General features: G+C 44.0%; 2 protein-coding genes across 2 annotated transcripts; one reads left to right on the top strand and one right to left on the bottom strand.

Moving 5' to 3' along the window:
* The first annotated feature begins 12,753 nt into the window (after positions 1–12,753).
* Pldn (biogenesis of lysosomal organelles complex 1 subunit pallidin) lies at positions 12,754–24,161 on the top strand. Its single transcript, XM_037423053.2, has 4 exons — positions 12,754–12,889; positions 13,672–13,766; positions 15,731–15,812; positions 23,876–24,161. The coding sequence occupies exons 2-4, from the start codon at positions 13,690–13,692 to the stop codon at positions 24,089–24,091; spliced, it is 375 nt and encodes a 124-aa protein (XP_037278950.1). The 5' UTR covers positions 12,754–12,889; positions 13,672–13,689; the 3' UTR covers positions 24,092–24,161.
* A 2,203-nt stretch (positions 24,162–26,364) lies between these two features.
* On the bottom strand, positions 26,365–26,917 carry LOC142814295 (cytochrome c oxidase subunit 7C, mitochondrial-like). Its single transcript, XM_075892886.1, has 3 exons — positions 26,727–26,917; positions 26,521–26,654; positions 26,365–26,438 (listed from the first exon to the last, which is right to left on the bottom strand). The coding sequence occupies exons 1-2, from the start codon at positions 26,835–26,837 to the stop codon at positions 26,538–26,540; spliced, it is 228 nt and encodes a 75-aa protein (XP_075749001.1). The 5' UTR covers positions 26,838–26,917; the 3' UTR covers positions 26,365–26,438; positions 26,521–26,537.
* Between the last annotated feature and the right edge of the window lie 74 nt (positions 26,918–26,991).

Here is a 26,991-nt window from a genome sequence, read left to right as displayed (position 1 = left end):
GAATACTTTAGCCACTAGACCACCACGGCGGGGCACTGTCGCGTACATGACAATGAACTTGCAGCCGGAACCTATGTATTTTTATTTTATTTAGAAATGCTGCAGGCCAATACCTTGGCCCAAGCAGGAGTGGCATTACAAGGGAGAAAACAGAAGAAAATATATACATGCGAATACAATGCAACATGAAATGAACATAAGGCATCAAAAAGAAGCAGCAATCACCCCTTGACTTAAGCAAAAATTACAAGGAACAATAATGTGCCAAGGCAGCCATGAAATCATTCGACTGATGAACTTCATTAGGTAGGGAATTCCAGCCGCTCACTGTTGGGGGAAAAAAAAGCTATACGTGCATGCATGCAAATAGCACAGGAACAAGGGGAAAAAGTAATTCAACCGGAATGCGTATATCCGGACATTTGCGGAGCCTGTGGTGAGGCTGCTACATTGTGTCGTATGCTTTGGGAGTGCAGGCCGTTGGGCCTGATGTTCACCATTGAATAGTGGGAGGCACTCCTGCGAAATGCCACGTATGAAAACCAAATACTGGCGGTCCAGCATGCCCTTGATCGGGCCGGAAGGCTAGGCCTGTCGGTTCCGTCGTGGGATAAGCCAAGTGCACGTTTTATTGCGTTTTGCTGAACCCCATAAGTATTTAGTCACTCACTCGTGTGACCATTCGATCACCTCTTGAATTGAGGTGCGCGAGCTGCGCGCCCATTTCTTCTGTCCAGCATCTGCAAGACAACTGAAACAAAGCGGCGTTAGCGGGATCTGAATTGTCCAGTAATATAGCGCCCCCCCCCCCCCTCGGATGACTTTTGCCCTTAACTTCTCTTGGGAAATGCACAGGAGACCCTGTGAATTTTTTTAAAGATATTAAAGGTGGCGCAACGTTCTTTTATTCTTAAGGAATCTCGACGCGGCTACACAGGAAAGGTATAACAAGGAAAAAGCAAAATGAAATAAAACAGATTAGCGCTTTTACGTCGATATTTTCTCAAGACCCGCTGTCTTCGATGGTAAGGTTCTTCTACCTTCAATAGACAAAAAATGAAATGCTTTCAGCCCTCATTGTCGACTTTCTTGAAGCGAACTCAAGCAAAACGTCAGTGCCATTATTCAGCCTCGGAAACGAAGTCATTCGGGCACTGAAACGAGGTCGTGCGGGCACTCAAATGATATGATCCTGGCACTTAAACGTATAGGTCGGTGAACTCACTCGTGAGTCCAAAATCACTTGGACTACTTGGACTCAATCATACTCGGATCGAGCTGTGAGTCTGAGTGAGCCCGCTTGAAAAAAAGTTCGGTGAGTCTGAGTCGGATCGAGTGAGTCCAAAGCGCAATATATATTTCTTGGGTGAATCTGAGTGAGTCCCGAGCACTTTCTTTTGATTACATGTGCTTAAGCGAGATCATCCAAGCATCATTACGAAAACTAAACGAGGCATCCGGGCAACCAGCCAAAGGTCGGTGGCTTTCCGAATTACGACTCATATTAATCACGGATTTGCACGGTTATGCCACGAACCTGGTCGGCAGGCCTCCTCAACGAGTGCGGCAAGCAGCCACGCGTCAATTCACGTTCCACAGTTCGCCTCTGCACGATTTAACGGGGTGAACGTGCGCCCAAGCTCGAACGTCTAGGAAGATTTATAGGTAGCCACGGTCGGTGAATACAATTAGCGATTCTCGCTTTGTTACGCGCGAGGTTGGCCCAGAAATAACAGCGCCTATGTCGGAGGTGAGTATTGTTTTTTCCGCATAGCTAAGCCCGAATGGAACGAGACAGATCCGAGAGTGCGTAACGGCGTGCCGCTATTTGCGTGTTGGAGCGGTGGCTGAGGAGGCAGTGCATCAGCGCGTACGCCACTTGCACCTCTCTGCGGAAGGTTAACATCAACGTGAAAGCATTAAACGGCTCGTGAGGAGGGTTCATCCGTCAAAAGCCAGCGTATGATAAAAAAAAAAAAACTCTAATGATCAGCCGCTAGAGTCACATGACCTGTTGCAAAAACCACGGAAGTTGCGATACAGCCACAAAAAATCGAAGTGGCTTCCCATCTGACAGAAGTGCAGTGCTGGTTGTTGTCGTTCTTGTTGTTTCCTGGAAGAATGGCACGACCCCTCACTAGGGATCGGCCAGGAAACGTGTGACGGTATAGCTACGAAATGTGCGGCAGTAGCATTTGTTTTCCTTCTTTACAGTTTTTCTTTGTCTTTTTTGTCTTCACTTCTATTAATTTTTTTCTTTCTGTTCTTATTTTTTCCCTTTCTTTATCTCTTTCTATTTCTCGCTTGCTTCCTTGTTTGCTATTTGTATACGGGGTTTTGCATACGTTACAGAAAATGAAAACGCACGACAGCTCGGACCCGTAAAGTGCTCCTCACCTAATAACGTCATTAAAGCGCTCGAAGAACAAGAGGAGCAAGAAGACTTTTTCCTGATACCCTTAAACAGCCTGATACCCTTAAAAGCCTGATACCCTTAAACAGCCTGATAACCTTAAACAGCCTGACACCCTTAAACAGCCTGATACCCTTAAAAGATCTCCGCTTAAAAGTCACACGATGGTCAGACACTCTAATCGACTGGTCAGATTACCAGTAGCGGTTACCTTTCTGCGCCACTGGTTAACCGATTGTTTCTAGCGCCTTTTTTGACGTTAAGACAGCTGAGTGTCTTAACGTCAAAGTGTGGCAGCCAATTCATGCTGCCTGCTCCGAGCCTCGAAGCTTCCAGGACTGGCAGCACGTACCGCGAGTTACAGAGTGCACCGTGAAGCGGTCCGCAGATTACAAGGGTGATGATCTTGCCTTATTTTATTTAGCATATCTACGATGACATCATTAACAGAGGAGATGATGTTCAATCACAGGAAAGGTGCAAAGTCTGTGGCCTGTCGTAACTGATGTGAAGCGTTTGGGTTTAAGTGCCACAAGGCTGTTGCATCTTCTGCGCAATATTCATCAGCCTATGTGGCATATCTGTTACGGTCCCACTTGTTGGGGCCCTTGCTACGCGGTGCAGGTGACGTGCAGTACAGTCCGCCTTGGTGGATCAGGGGCTCGGCTACTGACCCGAAGGTCGCGGGTTCGATCCCGGCCGTGGCGGTCGCATTTCGATGGAGGCCGAACGGAAGTGCACGTTGAAGAACACCAGAGATGGTCAAAATTTCTGGAGCCCTCCGCTATGGCGTCTCATAATCATATCGTAGTTATGGGACATAAAACCCCTCAAAATTATTATTATTATTATTATTATTATTATTATTATTATTATTATTATTATTATTATTATTATTATTATTATTATTATTATTATTATTATTATTATTATTATTATTATTATTATTATTATTATTATTTAAAGTAGACAGATATTCGAAATAGACATCCATCTTTATTTATTTATTATTTTTATAGCGCCTGATACGTTCAGTGGCTCGAGATAACTATGTCATGTCGCGATGAATCCGGTATCTGAAGATAATGTTGGTTTTGATCGGCGCGTTCGAGTCGAAATTGCGCCGGTTCGATCAGAGCTGGAAATGGTATAGGTACAACATTATGCGAATCACTTAGTCCTAAACTGATCTGTTTCAACACGTGAGCACTGTACGTGCCGGCTTAACACCACCTATATAGCTACTTTAAAGTGGTGTTGGCCGTCCACGCAGTACCCTACTGTACAGAATGAGGACACGATCAGCCTGCACGCCTGCATGGTTGTTGAAAGTCCCCAGAGTGTACTGATTGCAATGAAGTTGGCGATATGGACCCCTTCATCTGGTGCTGTGCGAATATGGGCCCCCTAAAGTCTGGTGCTGTAAGCGTACTTGCACCGAAAGGGAGAGACCCATGAAAAATAGGAAGAACAGAAGCTTTCCCCACGTATGGTGTGAACTAGATTGTGTTTTTGGAAGGGTCGCGCACGATTCGCAAGAAAGTGGCTGGTGTTTTTCTACGTTTTTCTGCGTTTCACCGGTTTAAGTGATGCCTAGTGGGATATTCTGCATGCCTCAGTTTTGGTCTGTCGGCCAAGCTGAGGCATTGCCGACCAAGTCAACTACGCCCGTGGCAACGCCGGCTCTACTACGACAGCTTACATCGCAGCGTTTTCTAGATCTACCTATCTTTCTGTCCTATACTTTCTCCTCCGCCACTTATCCACTCCACTTGGTTTAAGAACACCTAAATCAGGGGAAGAACTTGTGTAAGGGATCCTTTTTAGTCGAGGAGCTATACGTCTCAAGTCTGTATTTGTTGCAGCGAGGATATTTAGGCACATTATTACTCTTTCTCTGCGTGCCTCAGTGCAGATTAGAGTCGGCCACAGACACGTTGGTGTGTTGCAGAATAGTATACGTACCAGGAAATTATTTTCCGTACAACTGTCCTCTGTGTGAAGAATTCGGCAAAGAAAGCAGCAGCAACAGTATCAAGAAACTGTGGTGAGTAAATTTTGGGAAACATAGTAGTGAGACCTTCCTGTTAGGAAGTAAATAAATGGTATCAGACACAGGGTAGTATGATTTGATTGATATGTAGGGTTTAACGTCCCAAAACCACTATATGATTATGAGAGACGCCGTAGTGGAGGACTCCGGAAATTTAGACCACCTGGGGTTCTTTAACGTGCACCCAAATCTGAGCACACGGGCCTACAACATTTCCGCCTCCATCGGAAATGCAGCCGCCACAGCTGGGATTCGATCCGACAACCTGCGGGTCAGCAGCCGAGTACCTTAGCCACTAGACAACCACGGCGGGGCACACACGGTAGCATGTGTTTAAGCCAGTTAACACGTACATTCTTTCTCACACTCTAGAGGGTGGTGAAATGGGGTCGATTTCCGCACACAAAAAAGAAAAAAGAAACTTGGATGATGATGATGATGATGATGATGATGATTGAAACTTAGCGGACGCTTTAGCTTCGCCTTCAAGAGCAGAACGTGGTAAGGTGATTGGGTCCCGAGCACATCGCCTTCAACGATGCCGTGGAACGTGTGCGCGGTCATAGGCCGTTTCAACGTTCACAGTTCAACGTTCACAGGCCGTTTCAAATTATTCTAGGCGGCGTACTGCAAGTGCAGTTGCCAAACGCTCAATATACGCCATAATTATTCCTTCTACGAATTGGAGAAGTGGCACCTATACGCGTCCGCAAGATGCGGCTGCACACCTTGTAATGAGTGGGCAGCTTTAAGCCGCCCACTCGTCGCGCAGTTCGTATGTCTTGCTGTTTGGTGACTTCATGCTACTCTGTCACGCAATATTACATGCGTTAAGGTGACACCTCCTCCTTTATGATAATATTATAGCGCTTTTTTTTTTACGAAACACTTTGAAGCATTGGCGAGACTCCATGGTAGATCACCTGAATTTCAAACTGTAGAACGCCTGCTTGCGACGCAGAGGGCCTGGGCTATATTCTCACTCGAACCGAAGATTATTTTTACTTTACTTGATTATTTCAAATTTCCCTCAAGAAGAACGCCAATTTTCCGCTAACAACCAACGACACCCACCGATACTGACAATCACACCTTCGCCGCCGACACCGGACTTTCTGCGAAACGAGCTCTTTAACCCTATCACGTTCTAATCTTCTTTTTTTTTGTTTCCGTTCAGTGTGAAAATACCAAGTGCTTTTACTTTGGGAGCCAATGCAGCATCATTGCCTACTGGCAAGGGTTTTCCTGTCATGACAGCACTCTCAAAATGGGAAGCGGGGGAAGAAATATGACCCTCTCTGCTCAGGAGCTCAGTTGCCATGCCATACATTGCCTCGGGCATTCTCCTTCTAATAAGACAGCGAGCGGGCTGGACAGAAAAACAACTTCTTCAATCTCTCGACCCCTCCCCCCCCCCCTTTTTTTTTCCCAGCCGCACACAACGCGTTTTATACAAAATGCCGCTAGCGCTAACCTGCGACAAAAATGACGTGAAGAAAAAAGCGTGTCGACGAACCACAAGATTGGTTGTGCTCCGATTGATAGTCATTGGCTTTCTCTTTTCCTCCATGGCTCCTCTCGTTCCTCTTTTATCGCGCCGCGTAACCTCATTACGCCCACTTCTCTAGCACATTCCTTTTTCTCGTGTTATTTTTTTTCTAAGTATTATCATCAAGCCGGACTCTCTTTTTTTAGTTACCCTAAATGTATTCACCCTATCCTTTTTCTTGGATAAAACACTTAGTTGATACACAGACTAATGTTGTTTCTACTTTTCGCCATAACTCTGGAGTGCACCATTGACCTGCGGGATTGCTGTTAGAAATCCGCAGACGGGATGACTACCAGCAGAAACAACAACAAAAATTAATCAAATATAGTCGTGTTATCAGGTTTCTCCGCTTACTATTAGACTAGCGATAACGTACGTGTAGGAACGGAAGAACTATAATTCAACCTATGAGAACGAAAGCACAAAAAAATGCAGAAGATAGCGACCCAGGAAGAAACTTCCACTCATGCCTAAAGAGCTTCGAGGCTCTTTAGGCATGGAGTGGAATGGAAGGAATGGAAGGAAATAAAAATGGCTCATATCCTTCATTACGAAGTAGTATATACGAAGATGGAATGACTAAATGAAGGGCGTGCAGAGGTGCGAAAAACTCGAGAAACTATCACCAGAAGACATAGGAGACCAGGAAGCAATGAGGAACTAAAGAGGAAAGAGCGGCTCTTGCATGTGTGTGTGTGTGAGAAAAAAAGAAAGGAGAAAGAGGAAAAAAATGACAGCGGACGTTGGAGCGTACAAAAGCGTGCTTATTGCGGCTGAGCGAAACGAGTGCTTTCTCGTCCAAGAGTCCGTCATTTCGGTGCAAGCCAGCAGCGAGAGACAAATTGCAATCAGCGCTTCGCATGTGAGCAAGGCAGGGTAAGAAAAAGGTGGGCGGAAAGGGGGCGGGGTGGTGCTGCTTCGCAGTTATGGGAGTCTGGGAACGGTCGCTAACTTATGCATTCATCTCTCGATGAAAAAGTGGTGCCCGTGGACGAGCAAGAGTCAGGACGAAGATGATGAAGAAGGGAAGAAAAAAGACGCTGACGTCGCGTTTGCCGTTAGTATTCGCTGTTCGTCCGAAGCACCCTTCATTGGTGCGTCGATGCAAGTCCGGGGAAATCGGGATTGCGCACCTACTTCGAGCGATTCGTAATAATAATAAAAAAAGAACCCTTCATTCGGGTCTCGCTCCCAGAGCAGCGTAGCTCTTCCGTATGGCTGCATTTTCTTTTTCTTTTTTTCAAATTAATCAATGCTTTTGTAGGTATTCTCGACCAGTGGTACAAAAGTCGCGCAATGAACAAACTTTGACGGCTCTTGCGCGCGCTTACCAATGTAAAATCATAACCGGCGATATTGAAAAGGTTCGTCGGACGCTGTTACAACATTTACTGGTTCCCATTCAAAAAGGAGTTTGTAATAACTTTTTGCTATTTTCGAACATAGAGGTGAACATGACAATATATTCCATTGTATCAATAACAGACCCTTTGTTATTCAAGACTGCAATTTCTCAGCAATGCTTGTAACTATACGCAGTTTCCATTATCTATCTTTGTCTTGTATGTGCTTGAATTCTTATACATTTTTAGTTGACTTATGTTGCCTTCCTGATTTGCGCATCTGATACTTGTTTCTTTATTTTGTCTTTTTTTCTTGTGTGTTATATATGTTGTACCCACCCCCTCTGTAATGCCCTACGGGCCCTGAGGGTATTCTAATAAATAAATAAATAAATATTGTTTCGTTGGCACTTATTTCACGCCCGTGCACATGTTTATCCTGTAGTCACTATCAATAGTTTCCGTTTTGTTTTCTTGGGCGAGATTTTCAGGAACCGTCTTAAGAATGTGGCCGAGGAAAACGTATGCGTTCGCTGCTTATTCGGTCAGAACTTGGGAACGTGACAGGAAGGTGTCTATAATGAACTAGTTGTATTGAGTTTGCCCTTCATTCACATTTGCGTGCGAGATATACAAGCAACTTATTGCTTTGTTACATGTCCTGTCTGTCGTACAGAAAAGCACGCTTTACAGCATTTTAAGTGACTGCGTTGTGTTGCGGATCGATCCGCATGAACAACTTTACTCGCATGCCTTCGACAGGAATTTCGGACGATTCACAAACAATGCACATGATTAAAGCGTCCATTAGATCAAACAAAAGAGAGTTGTGCACGTATGCGGTGCATCTGCATCATTTGTTACCACCACAAAAATACACGAATGACTGCACATGGAGGAATGCGTAGTAGAAATATTCTGCAACCAGAAGGATTACTATAACAGGAACAATGTCGTAATTTACTCACAACCTTATATTTGAGTGCTATGTTCGTCTTTTTGGGCAATAGTCACATATGAATTCGCCAAGGACAACTCCAAGGTGAAAGTCATCTTCTTCCTTTTATTCGTTTATTCTCTGTCGAGTGTGTTCCCCAATAACGTTTTATTTAACACTTCACATGTATCTTTTTGGTGAACTACCTCGAATAGTCTCATCAATGTCCGTATAAGGCTTCAACACTCACTCACGCTCAAGGATGAATTAAAAAAAACAATCTGCATTTGCTGAATAAGAATAATGCTGCCGGCATGTCTTTTAGAGACAACGTTAAATTAAGCGGATGCAATGACTTTAGGCATTATTTATTTATTATAGTAAACTTTCGCTGCTTCACATGATGATGAAATCGCAATCGTCTTGCGCAAGTGTTTCTTCAAGTAGTACATGCTTTGCAACAAAGGTAGACAAACGCTCCTCCGGTACTGTACATGAATCGTTGATGTCGCAATGCTTGCCTTGATGTTTCAGAATGGGTTATGTTTGCAACAGTTCCTTTCTCGACCGTTTTATTTGTCTTTTTTTTACTAGGCTTACGCTAAGCACACGAGCCAGGAAGTCATGTTTAAAGTGGCGGAAGCAGTGCAGACACCACAGGAAGCTTTTAGGTTGTTTGAACGTGACGCAAAGTGGAACTTTCTCCGGGGCTTTTAAGTTGAGGGAGACACTGCCAAGGCTGTTCTCGCGGATGGAGCGACCTACAGCAAGTGGGAGGCTTCAATAAAGAGGTGCCGAAAACCTAAACGGCTTCTTAAGGATGTAGGCGTCCTTGAAGAAGTGTTGGATTAGCACCTGTTCACGCACGAGTAATTCACGAGTAATAGCTTGATTTCAGTATATATTATATTTATGATTTCTTTTCGATTGCTGGGAAAGCTATTCATCGATGACTGCTAACAAACGCTGCGACTGATCGCAAAGGTGCGACGCTGTGCTGGTTTGTCCCATGGTCACCACATTTTACATGCAAGGCCCCCGATTACATTTTATTCATAAGGAAAGAAAAACAAAATATACACTTTTATATATTGAAAGGGGTAGTTCAAGGTGCTGTTCGTATTTGTTACAAAAGGTAAAGCGAATTGCAATAGTTTTTCTGTGTATTTTGTTTTTCTAGCTTCCTCACTTGATTGGTCACTTGGTTGGTCACGGGTGAAGCTTGTTTCACGTATAAAAATTTATGATAGCACCTAAGATGTTTCCTAACTCCAGTTAGTGGTATTTGATTTATCTTTCACTGATATTCGGCTGAAAACTGTGTAGAGACGTTTTGTGCTAAGTCGGCCTTGAAATAAACCACGGCGTGTGGACCAAATCTAATCAAGTGACCTCTCAAGCATGGCTCGATATTACTGCCGCGAATACTTCGTATTTGGTGTGGTTTTTGTTGGTTGATCAAACTTTAATAATAGTGCCGTTCGTTTGACTAAAAATATTAAGAGGACGTCGTTCCCGTGACTCGACTTACTGACCGTTGTAGAAAAAAGCGAAAAGGGCGTGCAATGGAAAACGCTGTGCCAGGGCCTAGTAGATTTCTTGGTAGGGTGAACAGACGCATTTTACCGGTGCTTACTAACAGAGCAGATACTTGGAGACATACAAAGAGGGTTTAACTTAAACTGAGGACAACGCAGCCAGCATTTAAATGAGAAACCATAGATGTAACCTTAAAGGACAAGAAATTAGCTGAGTAGGTTAGGGAACAAACAGGTGTTAAGGGCATCTTGGTCAAAATCGTGAAGAAATTGACACGGGCGGAGAATCTAGCACCTGGTAAGATAATTACTGGCTACTAAGAGTAACTGACTGACTTCCTTAAGAAGGCGAAAACGCGAAGGGAAGTCGGAAAAGTAGGTGGGCAGATGAGATTAAGTTAGCTGGTATAATGTGGCAGCAGCGAGTGCAAGACCCAGAGAGCGAGAGAGTGGTTCGTTATGAGAGAAAAGCTAAGAGGTCAGTCTGAATAAATTTTGTGACCAGGTTGGTTGGCGGAGCGTGGGAGAGGCCTTTGCCCCGTAGTGGGCGTAGTCAGAATTACGATGAGGATGAACAGATATAAAATAAGTACGAAATCAGAAGTGCCGTCACATAATAGCCGGGAAACAGGCAGTCGAAAATATATTGCGTGTGGTGATGTCTGAAAACAATTACAGTAAACTTGGCAGAATGAAAATTCACGAAGAGGCAACAGCCTCGGGAGCGATCACAGATGCGGTACATTGCGCGTAGGTCACGTGAGCGAGGAAAAGTGGGAAGTAAGTGAAGAGTTTGTCACTCAGTTTCAAGTGAAGAATTGGGGCCAGAGCTACAGTGGGGGAAACATGGCCAAGCACCGACTGATTTGAGAAGTCGCCAGGGAGATCTTTGTTATCAGTGGTCTGGGCAGGAAGGGGGCTTCAACACCCACTTCACACCAAATATATTTCAATTTAGCATGTGTATATATACACGCACACATACACACAAACTCACACACGAACATAAAATCCCCACCCCCGTTCCTCCGCAAAACATTTCTGGCTACGCATCTGATTATTGCTTCTTTTATATGCTGAAATTGTAGTACGCTGCTCCTCATCGTTTCCATGCTTGTATAGGCACCCTTTCTCAGCTGTCGGGACCTAAGTACTCTAGCTTCTGTGCTCTTCTCCAATACTTGGCAGCGCGAATATTTCTGAAGTCATGACAACTGGGCCCTGTCACGGTCTTAGTAGCGCCAGAGATTGCACTACTAAGCTTAATAATAGCTCTTCTCGAATGCTTCCTTCGGAAGGGATAAATACCGAGCATTTTACTTGTCCGTTTTGAGCTATAGTCGGACACAACTTATTTATTTATTTATTTATTTATTTAGTAATTTATTTTTATTTATTTATTTATTTATTTATTTATTTATTTATTTATTTATTTATTTATTTATTTATTTATTTATTTATTTATTTATTTATTTATCAGTACTACAACCTGCAAAGAGAGTTTTAGCTGAGTGGGTATACATTTGTTGAGTTTACAAATTGGCAACATAATAAAAATTTGACAAACTATGTCAGGCTTTGAAAAGACGAAAAAAAAAAGAAATCGACAATTTGCAATAAACAGGCACAAGGGCATCCAACAAAATTAAATAAGCACTGTATTCAAGATTACAACCAGCATAGAATGAACACTGCAGTGACTGAAATACACAGCACTACTTCATGTATTAGAGTACACACAGTTATTTTTAAAGCTGCGTAGTAAAAAAAAACTCAAGGATTACTGCGAAACAACATCGTTATTAAGATTATTTCATTTGTTAATTGTCCTGGGGAAAAACGAATATTTGAATGTGTTTTTACGGGTGGTGAATGGAGCCAATGTGAACGCGTGCCTCTGTGTTGTGGCATATCCAGTCTAAAAATGAAGTACGCGTGATAAGTCTAGTCTAAAGTAACCTTTGACTAACTGAGACAAACATTTCAATCTCAATATTTTATTTTTTGTGCCTTGGACTTGGGAGGTTGGATTGAAGTTCGGCCAAAACTGTTATAAATAAATGTAACAGCTCTCTTGTGATTTTTTTCTATTTCGTTTATATTGGTTTTAGTCTCAGGGTACCAAATTATTGTTGCATAATCTAGAGTAGGTTGAAATATCGCCTTGAATGCGCTAAGGCGAACGGCGGGAGTGGAAAGTCTGAGAGCTTGTTTAAGATAAAAGAGTTTGTAAATACGCGTGCTTATTATAGTTTTTGTATGTTTAGTCCAGTTTAGGTCATGCGAAATACAAAGACAGAGCCCTTCCCGGACGACCGAAGCGCAGCAGGTAATTTTCTCCACGAGTGAAGAAATAGCCCCGCTTATGCGCTGGTTTGCTGGGCTGTGTTCTTCGAAAGCGGCGTTATGGTTCCACCATAGCGGCGTCACCAGCCTTCTTGCTCACCACGTCAGCCGCCTTTTAGGATAAAATTCTACAGACTTCGAGAGTTTTTGGCCGCACGTAATGCTACTACGCACGTCAGAGTTTGCCAGCACGTCATCTGTTCATTTGAGAGCTGGTTGCGCGATTTTGAGCGCTCGTTGCAGTCGCAGTAAATTTGTATTAAGCGCCATGCGCACATTTGATGATGATATTGTGGTCATATTGCTACGGGTTGGTGTCACTTGTTTCAAGCCAAAAATACTCAATAAAAAAACTGAAAATAACTGTGGTTATATAACTCAAAATTGGTTTAATTTTACTACACTTCAGTCCATCACCACAACCATGTAACCACTACTTAGTGCACTAACGATGGTAGCGCCACTAAACAGCTTTTGTAAGAACTCTATGCATAAAGTTTTCTCACTTTTCGCAAAAATTGTTTCTGTTGACCTACTGTGTGTTGTTCGTGCACTTAAGCAGCTGTTCGTAGCGCTAGTAGCGCTTCAGCTGCTTCAGCCCCAAGGTTTCTTGCCAAGCTGCAGGTGTATCACCGCAACTCGACGAGGCGGCTATATTACAGCTAATTGCCGCTGGGCCACTCGTAAACGCTGCTTCCTAGCTCAAGGTCATCATTATTTTTTTTTGTATTATCAACGGCGCGTTGTTGTCTGAAACAACGCCTGTCTGAAAGCAAGCATACGACTGCGTGTGACAACTTTAACCGTATATTGATGCTGGCTGGGTCGTTAATTGGCGCTGCTTTGTAACTGCTGTCTTGCGTGCGTGCATGCTAGTGCAGCCCTACGCACTTGCTCATTTAATTCATTGTTCCGCGTCAAAAGACGACGTCAAAATTTCCGAGGACGACTCTGTTCAGGTCGAGTCTATCAAGCTGTCGAAGTCGTGATCATAAGGTTGGGTTATGCCAATTGTTAGGCATGGTTAAAATATCTTGGTACAGAGAGTCGAGTAAACTGATAAACAGAATCTAATCGTGCCTGGTTTCATCGCAACTTCGCACATGGCTGTATATCTCCGTTTACAGCGCTGTCATTTCACTCAAAGCATGATGCAAGGAACAAAAATAATAAAAATGCGCCCAGCGTTCCTTGCCTCAATCATATAAATGGTATTTTCATTAATCCTTGTGTCAAATGGTAGTGTAGTAAACCAAACAGAGTCGGAAAAGTAGCAGGAAGCTTCGCCCCATTTCGAGTGATTACCGACATTGTGGCAACACCAAATAGTGGATATTAAGTTTTCCCTTTCTTTCATGCCAGAAATAAGATTCGGTCAAGTTGCAACCAGCAGCTAGGAATTAATAATGCCTATTCCTTAAATTGACATCACCTATAATGTACTAATTGTGACCTGGCTTTGTCCGTTGATTTCTCAAATGCATTACAGTGAGAGCTTTGGAGGAGCATGGCTACAACTACCATGGAGCAGATAGGCCATGTGGACGAACTTCGCGCATTGCAAGCAAGCCTGGGTGATCTGACGTGAGTACTTCTCACTGCATTCTGCTGTTCCCTGCAGAATCTTTCAACTTGCCATTATAAGTGGTGTTCGAACCATGCTCAAGGAGTTGCAGCTTATCCACACAATGCGAAGTCATGGTATGTAGAATACAAACAGCAGTAGGGAAAAGCAAAAGTTACTGTGACATGCAATTCGACATGTTTGTGGAGTGCGAAGGATTGAGTTTTATGCAGATATTTGCTCTATTACGGATAGCTGTTGGCTTCAGGACGTATCGGAGGCCAATGCAGAAACAATAATTTTGCATGGCTTTTGAGGTAACATGCAGGTATAATTGAGTCACTTACAGTCCGCCCGACCACAGTTAATGCTCATAGAGGCCGTCCAGTGTGATTAACTCCAGTAGCACATGCCGTGAGCGATGCAAAAATGTACAAAATGCCCTGTATTTACCACCTTGCTGATATTGTTTGCCAGCGTCTTGACGTTAACGGTATCTGGCCATCCTGTTTGAGGATGTGTTAGCTGCAAGTGTACCAAGCTTCTCAAAAAGTCAGTTAGCCATGCAGTTCGTGGTTACAAGAAATGCTTTTGGGCACCAACTATAGGAATACGACTTCAAGAAAGTAAAACAAACAGCGTCGAGTGTTTCCCAATTTCTTAGTAATGTGCCAAAACAAAGCCACAGCTTTCTTATTAGTGAGTCTTGCTTTAGTTGTGAAATTGGTGTGGTGCTACATATCGGAGCACATTACATATATGCAGAAAATAGCTTTGTTAACCGAGAAATTGTTTTTTAACTTCAACCTGCATTAGTTACTCTGTTTCCCTGTTTTCAGAGATTACGAGATATCTAGAGAAAAGTTTGCACAAAAGCTTGAAAAATAAGTTACTTGATATCTCATCATGCTGTCTGTCAATCACTCTCCCCCCCCCCCCCCCCCCCATCTTAACCAGTGAGCACGCTTTGCTAGCAGGAAGGTGGTCACCCTATTTGAGGCGATGCAGTGAGCTGAATTACGGTTTCGCCATGTAAATCTCCTAGGCATACAAATTAAAAGCAGTCAGCTTAGTCGTAAGGTGACCACGAAGACGACCAGACGGACTGTCACTCTTTACTGCCTCAGCAGCCGTTAGCACAACAATCTGCCCACTGCTGCCATTATTGTGTGCACATGTAATAATGTTTTCAACGATTAACTCTACACAAATATTTAGGGCACCCTACTATTAGCAGAGAAGACACCAACAAAGCGTAGTGGTCTACGGTTATGGTGCTCAGCTGCTGACCCGAATGTCACAGGATCGAATCTAACGCACTGCGGCCATGTTTTGATAAAGGTGAAATGATAGGGGCTCAGGTGCTTAGATTTAGTTGCACAGTAAACAATCCCAGGTGGTTGGAATTTCCAGATCTCGCCACTATGACATCTCATAATTGTATTGTGCGTTCGGGGCATAAAACAATCAACAATTATTATTCATAGAGAAAACACCAAACTTTCTGGTTACTCTCTGATCACATGATTTTTCGCCGCTGTTTCTCATGACGCACCATGATTTTACGCACGAGTGCTTGGTTACATTGCAGTGCTGCCATAGCTTCGTAATTATTCGATTTTTTGTAAGCTTTGCTGCGATACACCTTAGCTCTTTGATGGCCAAGCATGAGGAGCATGTGATGAAAAGCAGGGGGTATGTGGGATGCTAAAAGTGCAACACTTTCTCCACTTTTTCCTTGTGATTACCGTTTTGCCATAACCTAAATGCTGCAGCTCGTTTGGACTGCGACCTCCCATGCATTGTTGACAGTTTAGGATATCTTGTTAGAATGGGGGACTAGTGCTGACCAAGAGTCATTACAACAGATGTCAGACCGCTTTAGAAATTGATCATTGGACAGCAGTACTGAATGCTGGGGGTCACTTCTTCATCAAGGATTATTGTCAGGCGAAATCGCAAACTGACTTTCTTTGTTTTGCAGGCGCAACCAGGGCTTGCTCTTGGACACAGTACAGCAGGAAAACAACCGCTTTGCTGACGCCTTGGGAAGTCTCGATGATGTGGTATGTCAACATTATTTCTCATGCAGCTTCTTTCAGACTGCGGCAACTAGTCTGTGATAGTGGACTCCATGGTCGTGCTGGCTTTATGTTATTTTAGCTATAACGAAATTCCAGCTCGGAATTACAGGCTGCAATAGGTTTTTCAACAGCTTTAAGTCAATCTCCCAGAACCCTTCTATTTCCGGAAATAAATCTATAAATTCATACTAATATGTATACTTCTGCATGTAAGTTATTAATGATTAAAACTGCTCATTTATTTCGGTAGAGTATAACAAATTCAGAACTAGAAAACCTGTTTAAAAACCGTTAACAGTATGATTGGCATTGGTACTAACTGCAGCAAAGCTAATGTATCTGCAGCCATCAACAGAGAATAATGCTCACTGCAGAGAAAAACAGTTTTATTAGCTGTCAACTGGCTTTGGTTCAGTCAGAGCAGCCACACTATGATAACTCAGTCTGTCGGCAGGTTTCCTTTGCGACTGCTTTTAAAATTATTTAGGCTGCTCACAATAAGATGTCTCGGAGTGGGAGTGACTGTGTCATCCTCTGTCATCTTTACTATTCCACCAAATTGGGATGGCTATTTATCTTCAACCCATTATTAAAGTGCATGCAAACCCAATATATGTCTCGAAAATGGGGTGCTTGCAAACTAATGAACTGAATGTAGGTAAATGAATGAAGTGAGTCTTCCATGATTTCTTTACAATAATGCTTTTGAATTTCGCTGTTTGAATTTTTTTTTGCTACCCTCACTGTTGTCCTTGTTCTTCATTTCTTTTTTTATTTCGCTCTGTCTCACTAGCCGGGATGTAGGCCTAGTCAGGAAACACGTCTGTTTCATTTTGCCTCATCTTGGTGGCATGTAATGCTGCCCTACGTACACTGTCGTTCTTTATGAAAGGGAACACGCGAACGCATGGCCTGCGCTCTGCTGCAGCTGCCTACAGCATTATCAACCGACAAGTGAAGAAAACATGTTCGCTTTTGCCGTCATCTATGCCCAAGCAAGATAACGAGTCCTGGCCGGTAAACAAGCGCTGCTAGATTACGTTCACTCGCACGGTGAGTGATATCGGGCGATTACTGCAGCCTGCGTCGTGGTCGGGCACAATGTTTGATATGTTGGCAGTGGACTACGCACTGCAGGCCTGAGCAGAGAGGGAGTGCAATCTAGCAGCGCTTGTCTACCGGCCATAACTTGTTATTAATATTTTTTTTGGCAACAGATGACGCTGAAAGCGGACGTGTTTTCTTTTGCTGACGGTTGATGGTGCTGTAGGCAGCCGCCGCAAAGCGCAGGCCATCCGTTCGTGTGTTCCCTTTCATAAAAGACGACAGTGTACACATGCCAAAATAAATATTTATTATTAATATTATTATTATTATTATTAGTCACAATAGTCGTGTACTTTGGGATCCTCCTCTGTATGTTTTACTCCCTGTAACATCCTTTTATGACATGATAATAAACTGATTGATTGATTGATTGATTGATTGAGTAGTAGTAGTAGTATCTTAACAAAGCTTCCTTTTTGGCAAGTTGCTGTGGTTTATGAAATTATTCTGATATTGCTAGTTCATACATTCACGAGGAAGAAGTGGCATTAAACGGGCTCTGAAACAGTTCTTCAAGTAGCCATGAAAAGGATTCACTGAAAGAGCTTATTGCCTCACAAATTCAACGTCGCAAAATTTTAAGAATCTGTCCAATACGAGTGGAACCGCAAATATTTGTTGCATGCTGCAGTCGCATTCTCTCTTCTCTTGTCCTGAGAAAAGCACTGGAAGCTAGGAAAGGGAGGGATGGCATGCGTAAAAAAAAAGATGTGACGTGCACTTCGTGACCCTGAGCACTTTTTTTTTTTCTTTGAGTATGCGGCTCTTTCAGTATGATCACGCATGCACGCATGGACAAGTCGTGCCCTCTTGCGGCGATCCATGCAATGACCATGCACGTCATGTTCAAATTAGCTAATGGCCTATAGATGGCCTTCTACGAGGGATTTTCGAGCTTCCTCCGTCATTTGCCGATAGAACTCAATTTCTTTAGCTGACTTTGATCATTTGTGGTGAATTACAGGCCACGTGCTGCATAATATTTGGCTCGCGTGTTCTTGGGAGTTCCACCGATCGGCACCGTTTTCTGACCACGGTCAAAATGTGTTGCAGGGCGCCTTTAAGTGTGTGTGCACATCCTTCCTTATGCGTCAAAATAACATAAATAAAGGAGCAGTAATATCAACTTGACATATGTCCCATTTTTGTGCAATGCCTAGTTATCTATCCCCTAGTAACAATTTAGTACTAACAATGTAACAAAGGGACGAATCATATGTGTAATATCGATTAGTATGACCAATATAGAACCCAATTGAGAATGGTTGGAAAGCCCGCCAATTTTCAGTGCTGCCAAGCGGACACGTTTCGCGGCCCCGCCCCATCAGCTCACGTGGCCACATGAAATGGTGACGCGACTTTCAGTTGACATTTCGTCTGCTCGGCGCGCATGTGTATAGGCATGTCCCGCCACCCTCATTGTCGTCGCCATCGTCCTCAGCGTCCACAAGCCATGATAAAACCACCGAGAAATATGGAATCGCGATGATTCATGGCATGCGAATCATTTTTGGTTCAATCCTCTTCTGAGCAGTGATTCTGAAATCGACGCCAGGCCCAACTGCGACGAGGCAGCTGGAGACGCACGTCTGGGCCATGCTGGCTGGTAAGACACACGAACGCTGCATGTGTGTTACTTGTTCTTGATCACCGTAGCTTCAAATTATCACATTCGCAATCACGACTCTATTAGAAACCAACCGATGTGGCACACCGAAAATGCTGAAATCACGTGAACGCACTGCACGAAGCAAGTGAAACAAAGCTAGTGAAGCCGTAGCTAGCCAGCCAAGCGTCGCCGCTAGACAGTACCACATGTAGGCACCGCGATGACAACACTGAAATTGTTGACATCAACGCTGCTCGCTCATCGTCACTCGGTTCATGAGGCATGGCCTAGAAGCTTGCTTAACACGTCAAAATACTGTTGGATGTCTTATGGCCGGGAATGTGCCGATAAGCCTTGGACGCTCTTCATGCTCAAAATAGAACAACTTCTACGTAACAGACGCGATTGATACTTCCCTAAAAAAACTCATGCGCAACAAGCAGAGTGAACGCCAGATCACGAGTTTAAAATTTGGTGTCACTGCTCCTTCTAAGTATTCATCCATTTACTAAGCATGATATTCAGATGCCATTCAAGACACTCTAGGGGAATAACAATAATGGCACTGTGTGTGTGTTCTTTTATATGTCCCTCTACTAGGAGTCTAATATCGTCTTGTGTAGATGATTGAATGCCTAAGGGGGGACAAGGGTTGTGGAGACCGAAAAATTACGAAAAAACAAGTTTTTTTATTGCGTTTTTGAAATATACAGCTACTAGTGCACTTATACCGTGAATTTCATGCCTATAATATCATTATTTTAGCTGCTAAGACCCTTTATCCCTCTAGCTAAATCTGAGCCGAAATCGACGTTGAAATCGCACACTTTCCGTGACGCGCCCCTGCCCTTTCATGTGTGCCAGCGCAATCCGTTTGCTTTCATTTAAGAGAGCCGTCTTTCGCCTTCAAATTCCCGCCAGAATGGGTCCAATTCAACCATTGGCAGCTTGTAAAATTAGCGGCAAAAGGAAGTATCAGAGCGTCTTCTTATTCGCTACTTCGTGCACGTGACTTGAGCTTGCCTCCCTATTGGTGGAGGCTCCTGGCTTCGTCTGCTTCGGGTATTGAGGCGCGCGTCCATGCGCGCCATTTTGCCTCAGTGTCAGCGGAGAAGTTTCACGATGTCAAATCCTGAGCGTAAGTTCCGCACGCGGCACAAGTTTGGTGCGAAAAAGGTGCGAAGAACGCTAGCAGCGAATTTCAAGAAGTGCTCCGTGATACAGCAAAACCCCTGAGACGCTACACTCTCCGCGACCCATGGTGAAGTCGTCGACGCTACCACGGAAGGCCTAGCTACCGCATCAGTTGTCACGGAGCCTGTGCGAAGTCCGTCAGCCGCGGAGCCTTCGAGCAGCGGTTGCGTGCGTCTAGATACTATCTATCAGCAGCAATATGACTTGGAAGAGGAGTAAGCTAAAGCCGAAGATAAGTTATTGGAGTTGCCGTCTGCTGCAACGACGAAGCGGAAACGTGCATTCGTGGTTGACAGTGCCGACGAAGCAGCTCGGCCACCTGATGGAACCACGTTCACAATTATAGATTTGGACTCAGTGAACAGCGCTTTGTTGGGATTCGCAAAGTGCAAGGCATGCAACGGAGAACTGCAGAATGTCCACGACAACCGGGAATTCGGACTGGCCGTGAAGTTGCATTTTGTGTGTTCGACCTGTGGGGAGACTGCGTCGTTTTGGAGCTTGCCGCGCGTACGTAGTGATGAACGTATGAAATCTTTTGCTGTGAACCTTTTGGCCGCGCATGCCATGCAGGCAATGGGGAACAGACAGACCGCGCTGAATGATGTGTTCTCGTTGATGGGCATCAGCCGTCAGGGTCTTCACACGAAAACGTGGCAACACTACGGGAAGACAAAGTTGGCACCCGCGGCCAATCGTGCTGCACGCAATTTGACGAGCGACTGCGCGCAGTCGGTTCGCGAACTTTACGCCGAACTTAATATAGGCTGCATGGGAAACATCGCGGTGTCATTTGATGGGTCATGGATGACTCGCGGTCATTCGTTGCATATCGGTCTCGGCAACGTCATTGAATCGTTCAGCGGGCTGGTGCTTGACTTCGTTGTTTGAGCAACTTTTGTGCTGGATGCGAGTCGGGCCCAAATGAAGGTGACCCTTACTATGCAACGTGGAAGGAACATCACCAGTGTCAGAAAAACAGTGACAAGAAGGCTGAAAAAATGGAGGTTGAGGCTGCCCTTATCCTTTTCAGGAGGTCACTTGAGCGGCGCAACCTGCGCTACACCATGGTGCTTTGCGACGGGGACAGCCGCAGTTACCTTGCGCTACAAGAAGATAAGGTTTATGCGTATATCCCAGTGGAAAAAGAGGAGTGCAATAATCATGTCCAAAAACGTATGGGCACTGCTTTGTGCAACTTGATTGCAAAACACAAAGGCCCTGGCCTTGAGAGTCTTGGGGGAAAGGGCCGCTTGACAGGAGACCTGATCTCCACGCTCACCAATTATTATGGGTGGGCTCTGAAGACACACAGTGGTGATGTTGATGCTATGCACACAGCAGTGATGGCCACTTATCTTCACATCATGTCCAATCATGATGTGGCAAGCCACACTCTGTGCCCACCTGGTCCAAATTCCTGGTGCAAGGAAAATGCGGCAAAGGCCAAGGGAAAGGCCAAGGGAAAGCCCATTCCCAAACATCGTCGAAAGCTGCCTACACATGTCTGCGAAGCCTTACTACCCATTTATGAGCACTTGTCAGAGAGAAAGCTGTTGCAACGATTCCAGCGAGGGAAAACCCAGAATAACAACGAACGCCGGCATTCAATGATCTGGGCGCTGCCACCAAAGGAGCGACATGCTTCGCTATTCACGGTGGAGGCAGCTGTGGCAGAAGCAGTGCTCAAGTTCAATGCAGGCAATAAAAAGGCATCAGAGGACATTATGAAAGAGCTGAGCCTAAACCCCAGCTGGCAAAATCGCAGCCGCATGGCTGTAAAGGATCGACGGCACACAGCAGCATCAGTCAAGAAGCGACAAGCAACGGAGAACGTGCACTAGTCACTGAAAAAGCGCCACACAGGGACTCATAGTCAAAAGGACTACATGCCCAGTGCATACTGAGCATTTTAAAGTGCAGTTATGTAAATGAATGAGCTTCATTTCTTTTTCCAAGTTTTCTGAAAACGTGCTTTTTGGTGACTTTACTAGTTTGACGGGTTGATATCTTGCAATCTAGAACAGCTAGAGCAATAATTTTTTCATTAATGTAAAGCCCAATCTGTGTATTACAAAGTGCTGAGTGCAGAATTTCCATTTGCTGCCCATAAAAATTTAGAAGGTGTTCAATTTCTTTTTATGTGATAGACATGACATCACTCCTCAACTTTCGTCTGCAGAATCACTAGTTTTTCTTTAATTTGAAATCTGCTTGCAGCATTGCACTTATTGCTAATTGCACTGTCTAGCTATGCAATAATATTTACTTTTTGATAAGCCCTTTTTTTCTATTGTCTCCGAAAACGGAGTGGCAGCATTGTGTATCTTCTAAATTATTTGAGCTACAATGAAAATGTTCGCATATTTGAAATAAGCAGGAGAAACTACATAAGCATGTATATTTTCATCATGTTTGGTCTACAAATACAGAAAATATCGCCACACACCATGTCCCCCCTTAACTGACATCATTTTCTCAGTTAGTGTCATTCTGAACAGTTTCTTAATAATTTAAGTAATATTTTAGTACCGCCAGCAATTTATTAAAAAACCTCTCTTGGCTGCTCCGCATAATGAAATAAGAACAGAGGCTTGTGCATAGCATAACTATTTGAAATACCATTCATGGCAAGCAGTCACATAGGCTCTCAAAGTGTCTTATTCAAGACATGCAAATTGGCTGAAAGCATGGGTGTATGTTGACAGGATGATTTGACCACAAACTTCTATGTCCGCAGAATTGTCATTTCCTGCATTGTGGGGGAAAATACTACCTTTAATAAAATGACAGTAAGAAAAACGGTACAAGTTAACTTTCTGACATCCATTTCTTTCTGTGGAATACAGTAGAATTTTCTTAAATGAAACGTGAATGGGCCAGGAAAATATATTATGTAGCACTCGAGAAGACACAGACGAAGCAAGTGACAATGGCTGTATGTGTTTTTTACGTCCACATCAAGTTTCATCCTGTATCACCACCATCAAGCTCACTTTTACATCCTTTCAGGAAAATACGTTATGTAACAGGAGCTATCCTTTACTGAGAGAAGAACAGTGTTGCTGAATTCAAGTACAAAACCAATCATATTAAAATTAAATATTCTGTTCAAGCAGTGTTTCCATTTTAAATATCTTTAGTTACCATGTATATCTACTGCAGCAACTTATGGCTACAGCATCTCACATGGGCTTGGCTTCAAATCTTGGCCACTGTCCTATTTTGATGCAAATGCAGAGGAAAAATGTCTGTGTACTTTTGCATACTTAGGTGCACATTTAGAGAACCTCAAGTGATCAAAAAATTAATTTGTAGCCCCTTATTTCAAAAGGGTTCAAAAGTGCATCATGGTTTGGGCAAGCCGAGTGCGGGAAGTAATGAACTGTTTAGCCAGCAGTGTGCAGCCATAGTATCGCCTCAACAGTGAAATGTTTTATTCACTGTTAGATGGTGTTTCAATTGACTCGCTATCGGCATGTGCAGAGTTTCTTATTTAATGTCAGGCAAAGTTTCGTCGCCACTTCCCCCCCTTCTACCTTTTCCTGCTGATCACGTTCAAAAGACAAAGTGCTTCACAATGGTATAAAAAAAAAATTACGGTGAAGAAGTGTCCTTCTCTCAGTTGCCTGCCTTTGGTCGCTGGCTTTCAAGGAGTAAAGATGAGAGGTAGATAGTTCTTGGAATGCAGCATTAGGGGCATTGGCCATATTGCCATATCATCAAAGGCCTGCGAAGTCTTGATCCTGCTCTTCAAACAGTGGTGGCACGGGTCTGACTAGGTAGATGTATAGGGCAGATTTGGCCCCCCATCAGGTCCTCTGTGCATGCCCATGTCACTTAACTTTTTTCAAATGTCTTCTCATGATCTCGTGGTATTCCTGGCTCAAAAAAAAAGTTGGGGGGGGGGGGAGGGTATGGTACAGCAGCAGAACTGTCTTACATATCAGTGTTTGCAAGCAAATAACTGTATGCCTTGTTCAACAATCAACATATTCGCACAGCGCAAAGTGTACACAAGCGCCCGTGTTGTGTCCTTTAATCTGTGATCATTCATTTTACACTGTACAAGTATGCCGATTCAAAATTCAAAATCACCAGCTCGCCCACGGTGTCGTTCTTTCTTGTTTAACAGCTGCAGCGGGCACGAGTGTACCAGGCCAAATTGGTGCGCATCAAACGCGACATGGCAGAGCTTCAGCAGAGGAGTAGCCGCTTGCGCAAGCGTGCCTTGCGGCTGCAGCAGCTGAAGCAGAAGGAGGCCTTGCAGGCTGAGCAGCAGCGCCAGCGAGACCTGGAGCGCACACGGCAGCTGCAGCCACGTGTGGCCCCGCAGTTGGCTCCTCCTTAAATGAGCTAGCCTATCCACTGAATCTTCATTGCCCAAAATGCAGAGAAAAGAAAGGTGCTACTACCTGCAAGATGTTCCTCTTCCTGCTCTCTAAATGAAACAAATGACTGATCCAGCTTGTAGGTGAGCCACGATTGACTGAGCTGGCAAAGAGTTTTATGACAGTTGGGTCTTGGGCTTGTTGATATATATTCCATGAGAGCGTGTGTTGTGCTGAGTACATGGCACAAGAGTGATAGCTGACATGGTTAACTGCCGTCTTCCAGGATAAGGTACTGTGGCGATGCTCTTGAGCATGTGTTTAACGATGCACTTGGTAACCGGTACCTGTATAACTATGTTCTCGTAAATAAGGAGGCGGAATGTTTAGCGCTATACGTGCTCGGTAAGTTATACGAGATACACCATAAGTCTTCTTCAGTTGTACTATAGCACTGCTTCGGTGACAAAGCGGACAGTTACGGGGATAAAGGGGAAATTATGGCAAGAACAGCTCTAGAACTTTATTAGTAGATTTTAGAAGGCACGCCACTACAAATTTGCATAACCATTGCTACGAAAGATCCACCATCGCCTGTTCCTTGGCATTTCTTTAAAAGTTTCCTGGAACCCAAATGAGGAGCGGCAAGGTGTACAAGTGACATTGTGATAGTAGTGCAACAATGGTGTACATGTGCTCTGAACATAGCGAGACCGTTTGGCATGCGATGCTGCTCGTCTGTTTGGTTCGTACTGTTCCTACTAAAATACGTAACATATCTGTTTAGTTTTCTTGCGAATTGTTTTGCTTATTTAGACTGTCATGAGATGGGCTTGTCATACCGACAACAGCTTGTTTCTCCTACATCATGCTTGCCTGCAAGCTAAATCAGCACTTTAGTCTCTTGCAGGCCTAGATGCACTAACAAAACACCTCGAGGGTGTCCATCTTTACAAGCACTGCACAGACAATACAACTTTAGGTTATTCAGAAAGGAGGTGTATCCAGCAGTCATAGGAGGAATGTGCTTGGTGAAGGTAAATCTGCCAGTGACATGCAAACATCCCATATAACTAGCAAACATTCCCGTGTGATGACACTTCACAAAGGGCTTTCTTTTTCGTTGAATGTTGCCCCCTTTCACCACTTCACCTGACCAACTATACCTCACACAGGGTAAGTGACAACTCAGGATACAATACAGTACAAATACTATGGGATGTGCAATATGAATCAGTTATCAGACTGTCTATGCATGTGTGAAACCTTTTTTTTTTTTTTTTTTCCCTCTGAACAAAATGATGTGCAAGAAGCCTCGCAAATGAAATAGGACCTCAGCTGATTTGATTGGTGCACGGAAAGTGAATATGAAAGGTTATGTATCGGCTTCATAAAAGTTAAGAATTTTCAACCTTCTGTGCAACAGAAGGCATGCACAGATTGTTGCTTACTCCTGCACAAAATTGTAAACTTAAATATATTGAATTTGTGATGGTTAATGTTTACTACTTCTTGTGTAATAAATTGTACTGCACATGATTATGCATTAAAAATATTTACTCTTTGGCTTCCTCTGGTCATCTATCATTTGCTCCTAAAATCATTGCCAAATTTTGCTTGGTCATACTCACACATTTAAATAGAAATGTTTTTGTACATTTCATTTCCATAGTGCCAAAATGCTTTGTACGTGTTGCTGAGGAATAAAAGCTATGAATGGCTTTTGTCTTCAGAGTAATTTATTGCTTATGTCATGGCTTGGTGAAGTAGGCGCTAAGGAGGCCATCCGGAAGTGTAGCTCTTGGCTTGAAAAAGCCATAAATTTGGAATGATCAACCTGAAGTAAGCAAGGCCTTCACCTTGTCAAAAATCACTGTTGTTGGGGTTGCCATCTGCCCTGTTTTGGACCAGTGCAGCCGGTCTGGTTGCCAGTTCGCAGCTAAGATCAGCAGTCATTGGGTGGTGTTATTGACAATCGCATTGGGATTATTCTTTATTTTGCATTCGGTGAGCATCATTTAAACAACTTATCAGCCTGACTGCGCCCACTGCAGGGCAAAGGCGTCTCCCATGATCCACCTATCAACCCCGTCGTTACCACGGATTGGTAAATTGCAACCTTCCACAGCACCCGCATCTGCGGGCACCCGCCGCCATTAATTATCTCTGATCAAACGCTATGAACTTAACGAAAATCATAACTGTGGGTGCAAAGGAAGCGGGGATGTGCCGCCTACAATGTGCCATGCACCCGCCGAGCCTCATGGCCAAGGAATGACTGCGAAGCCAAAAATATTCGAGCCAACAAAATTTATTCGACAAATATGGACAGGTAACGTTTTAGTGCCTGTCTCACACAGTGGAACCCTGAAAGGACAAACGAAAGCAGTTACCAATACAATATGAAAGCGCGACTACCAGTTCAATCGATATAAGCCACAATACTTACCTATATTTCTCACTACATCACTGCTTCAAGAGCTGATGCCGAACTGCGAAGAAAGGGATCCCGAAGCCACTTGCAAAAAAGAGGGCAAACTTGATGGTCAGCCCATACTTGTTATTGATCTTGAAGGGCAGGTTCTGCAACAAGAAAAGGGGGAGCAGGCACATCAATGAGCGTGTGCCGGTGATCCTTAGGTAGAAGTCTCTTACCGAACCAGGAATGCCGCTGGTATCGTGGTCATCGTGACCACTCCTTCGGATCGCTGACGTGGTGAAATTCCGTGCCAGAACGGCCAGTCGAGAAACGCGAGACATGTTCATGCTTTTCGCTCGACAAAAGCACGCACAACTGCGATGTGCCCTCCTTGACCCTCCTAAGCTCTTATTATGGATTGGATTAGATGCAAAAGCAGACGTGTCTTGGCTACAGTCAATGTCGGAGTCAGCGCGTGTGGAGGAGCCAACTAGTGAGCCA

The sequence above is a fragment of the Rhipicephalus microplus genome, chromosome 4 (assembly GCF_043290135.1).
Source record: "Rhipicephalus microplus isolate Deutch F79 chromosome 4, USDA_Rmic, whole genome shotgun sequence".
In the NCBI taxonomy this organism is placed as follows: domain Eukaryota; kingdom Metazoa; phylum Arthropoda; class Arachnida; order Ixodida; family Ixodidae; genus Rhipicephalus; species Rhipicephalus microplus.
The sequence above is the reverse complement of the archived record's forward strand: the minus strand, read 5'-3'. Positions and strand labels throughout refer to the sequence as shown.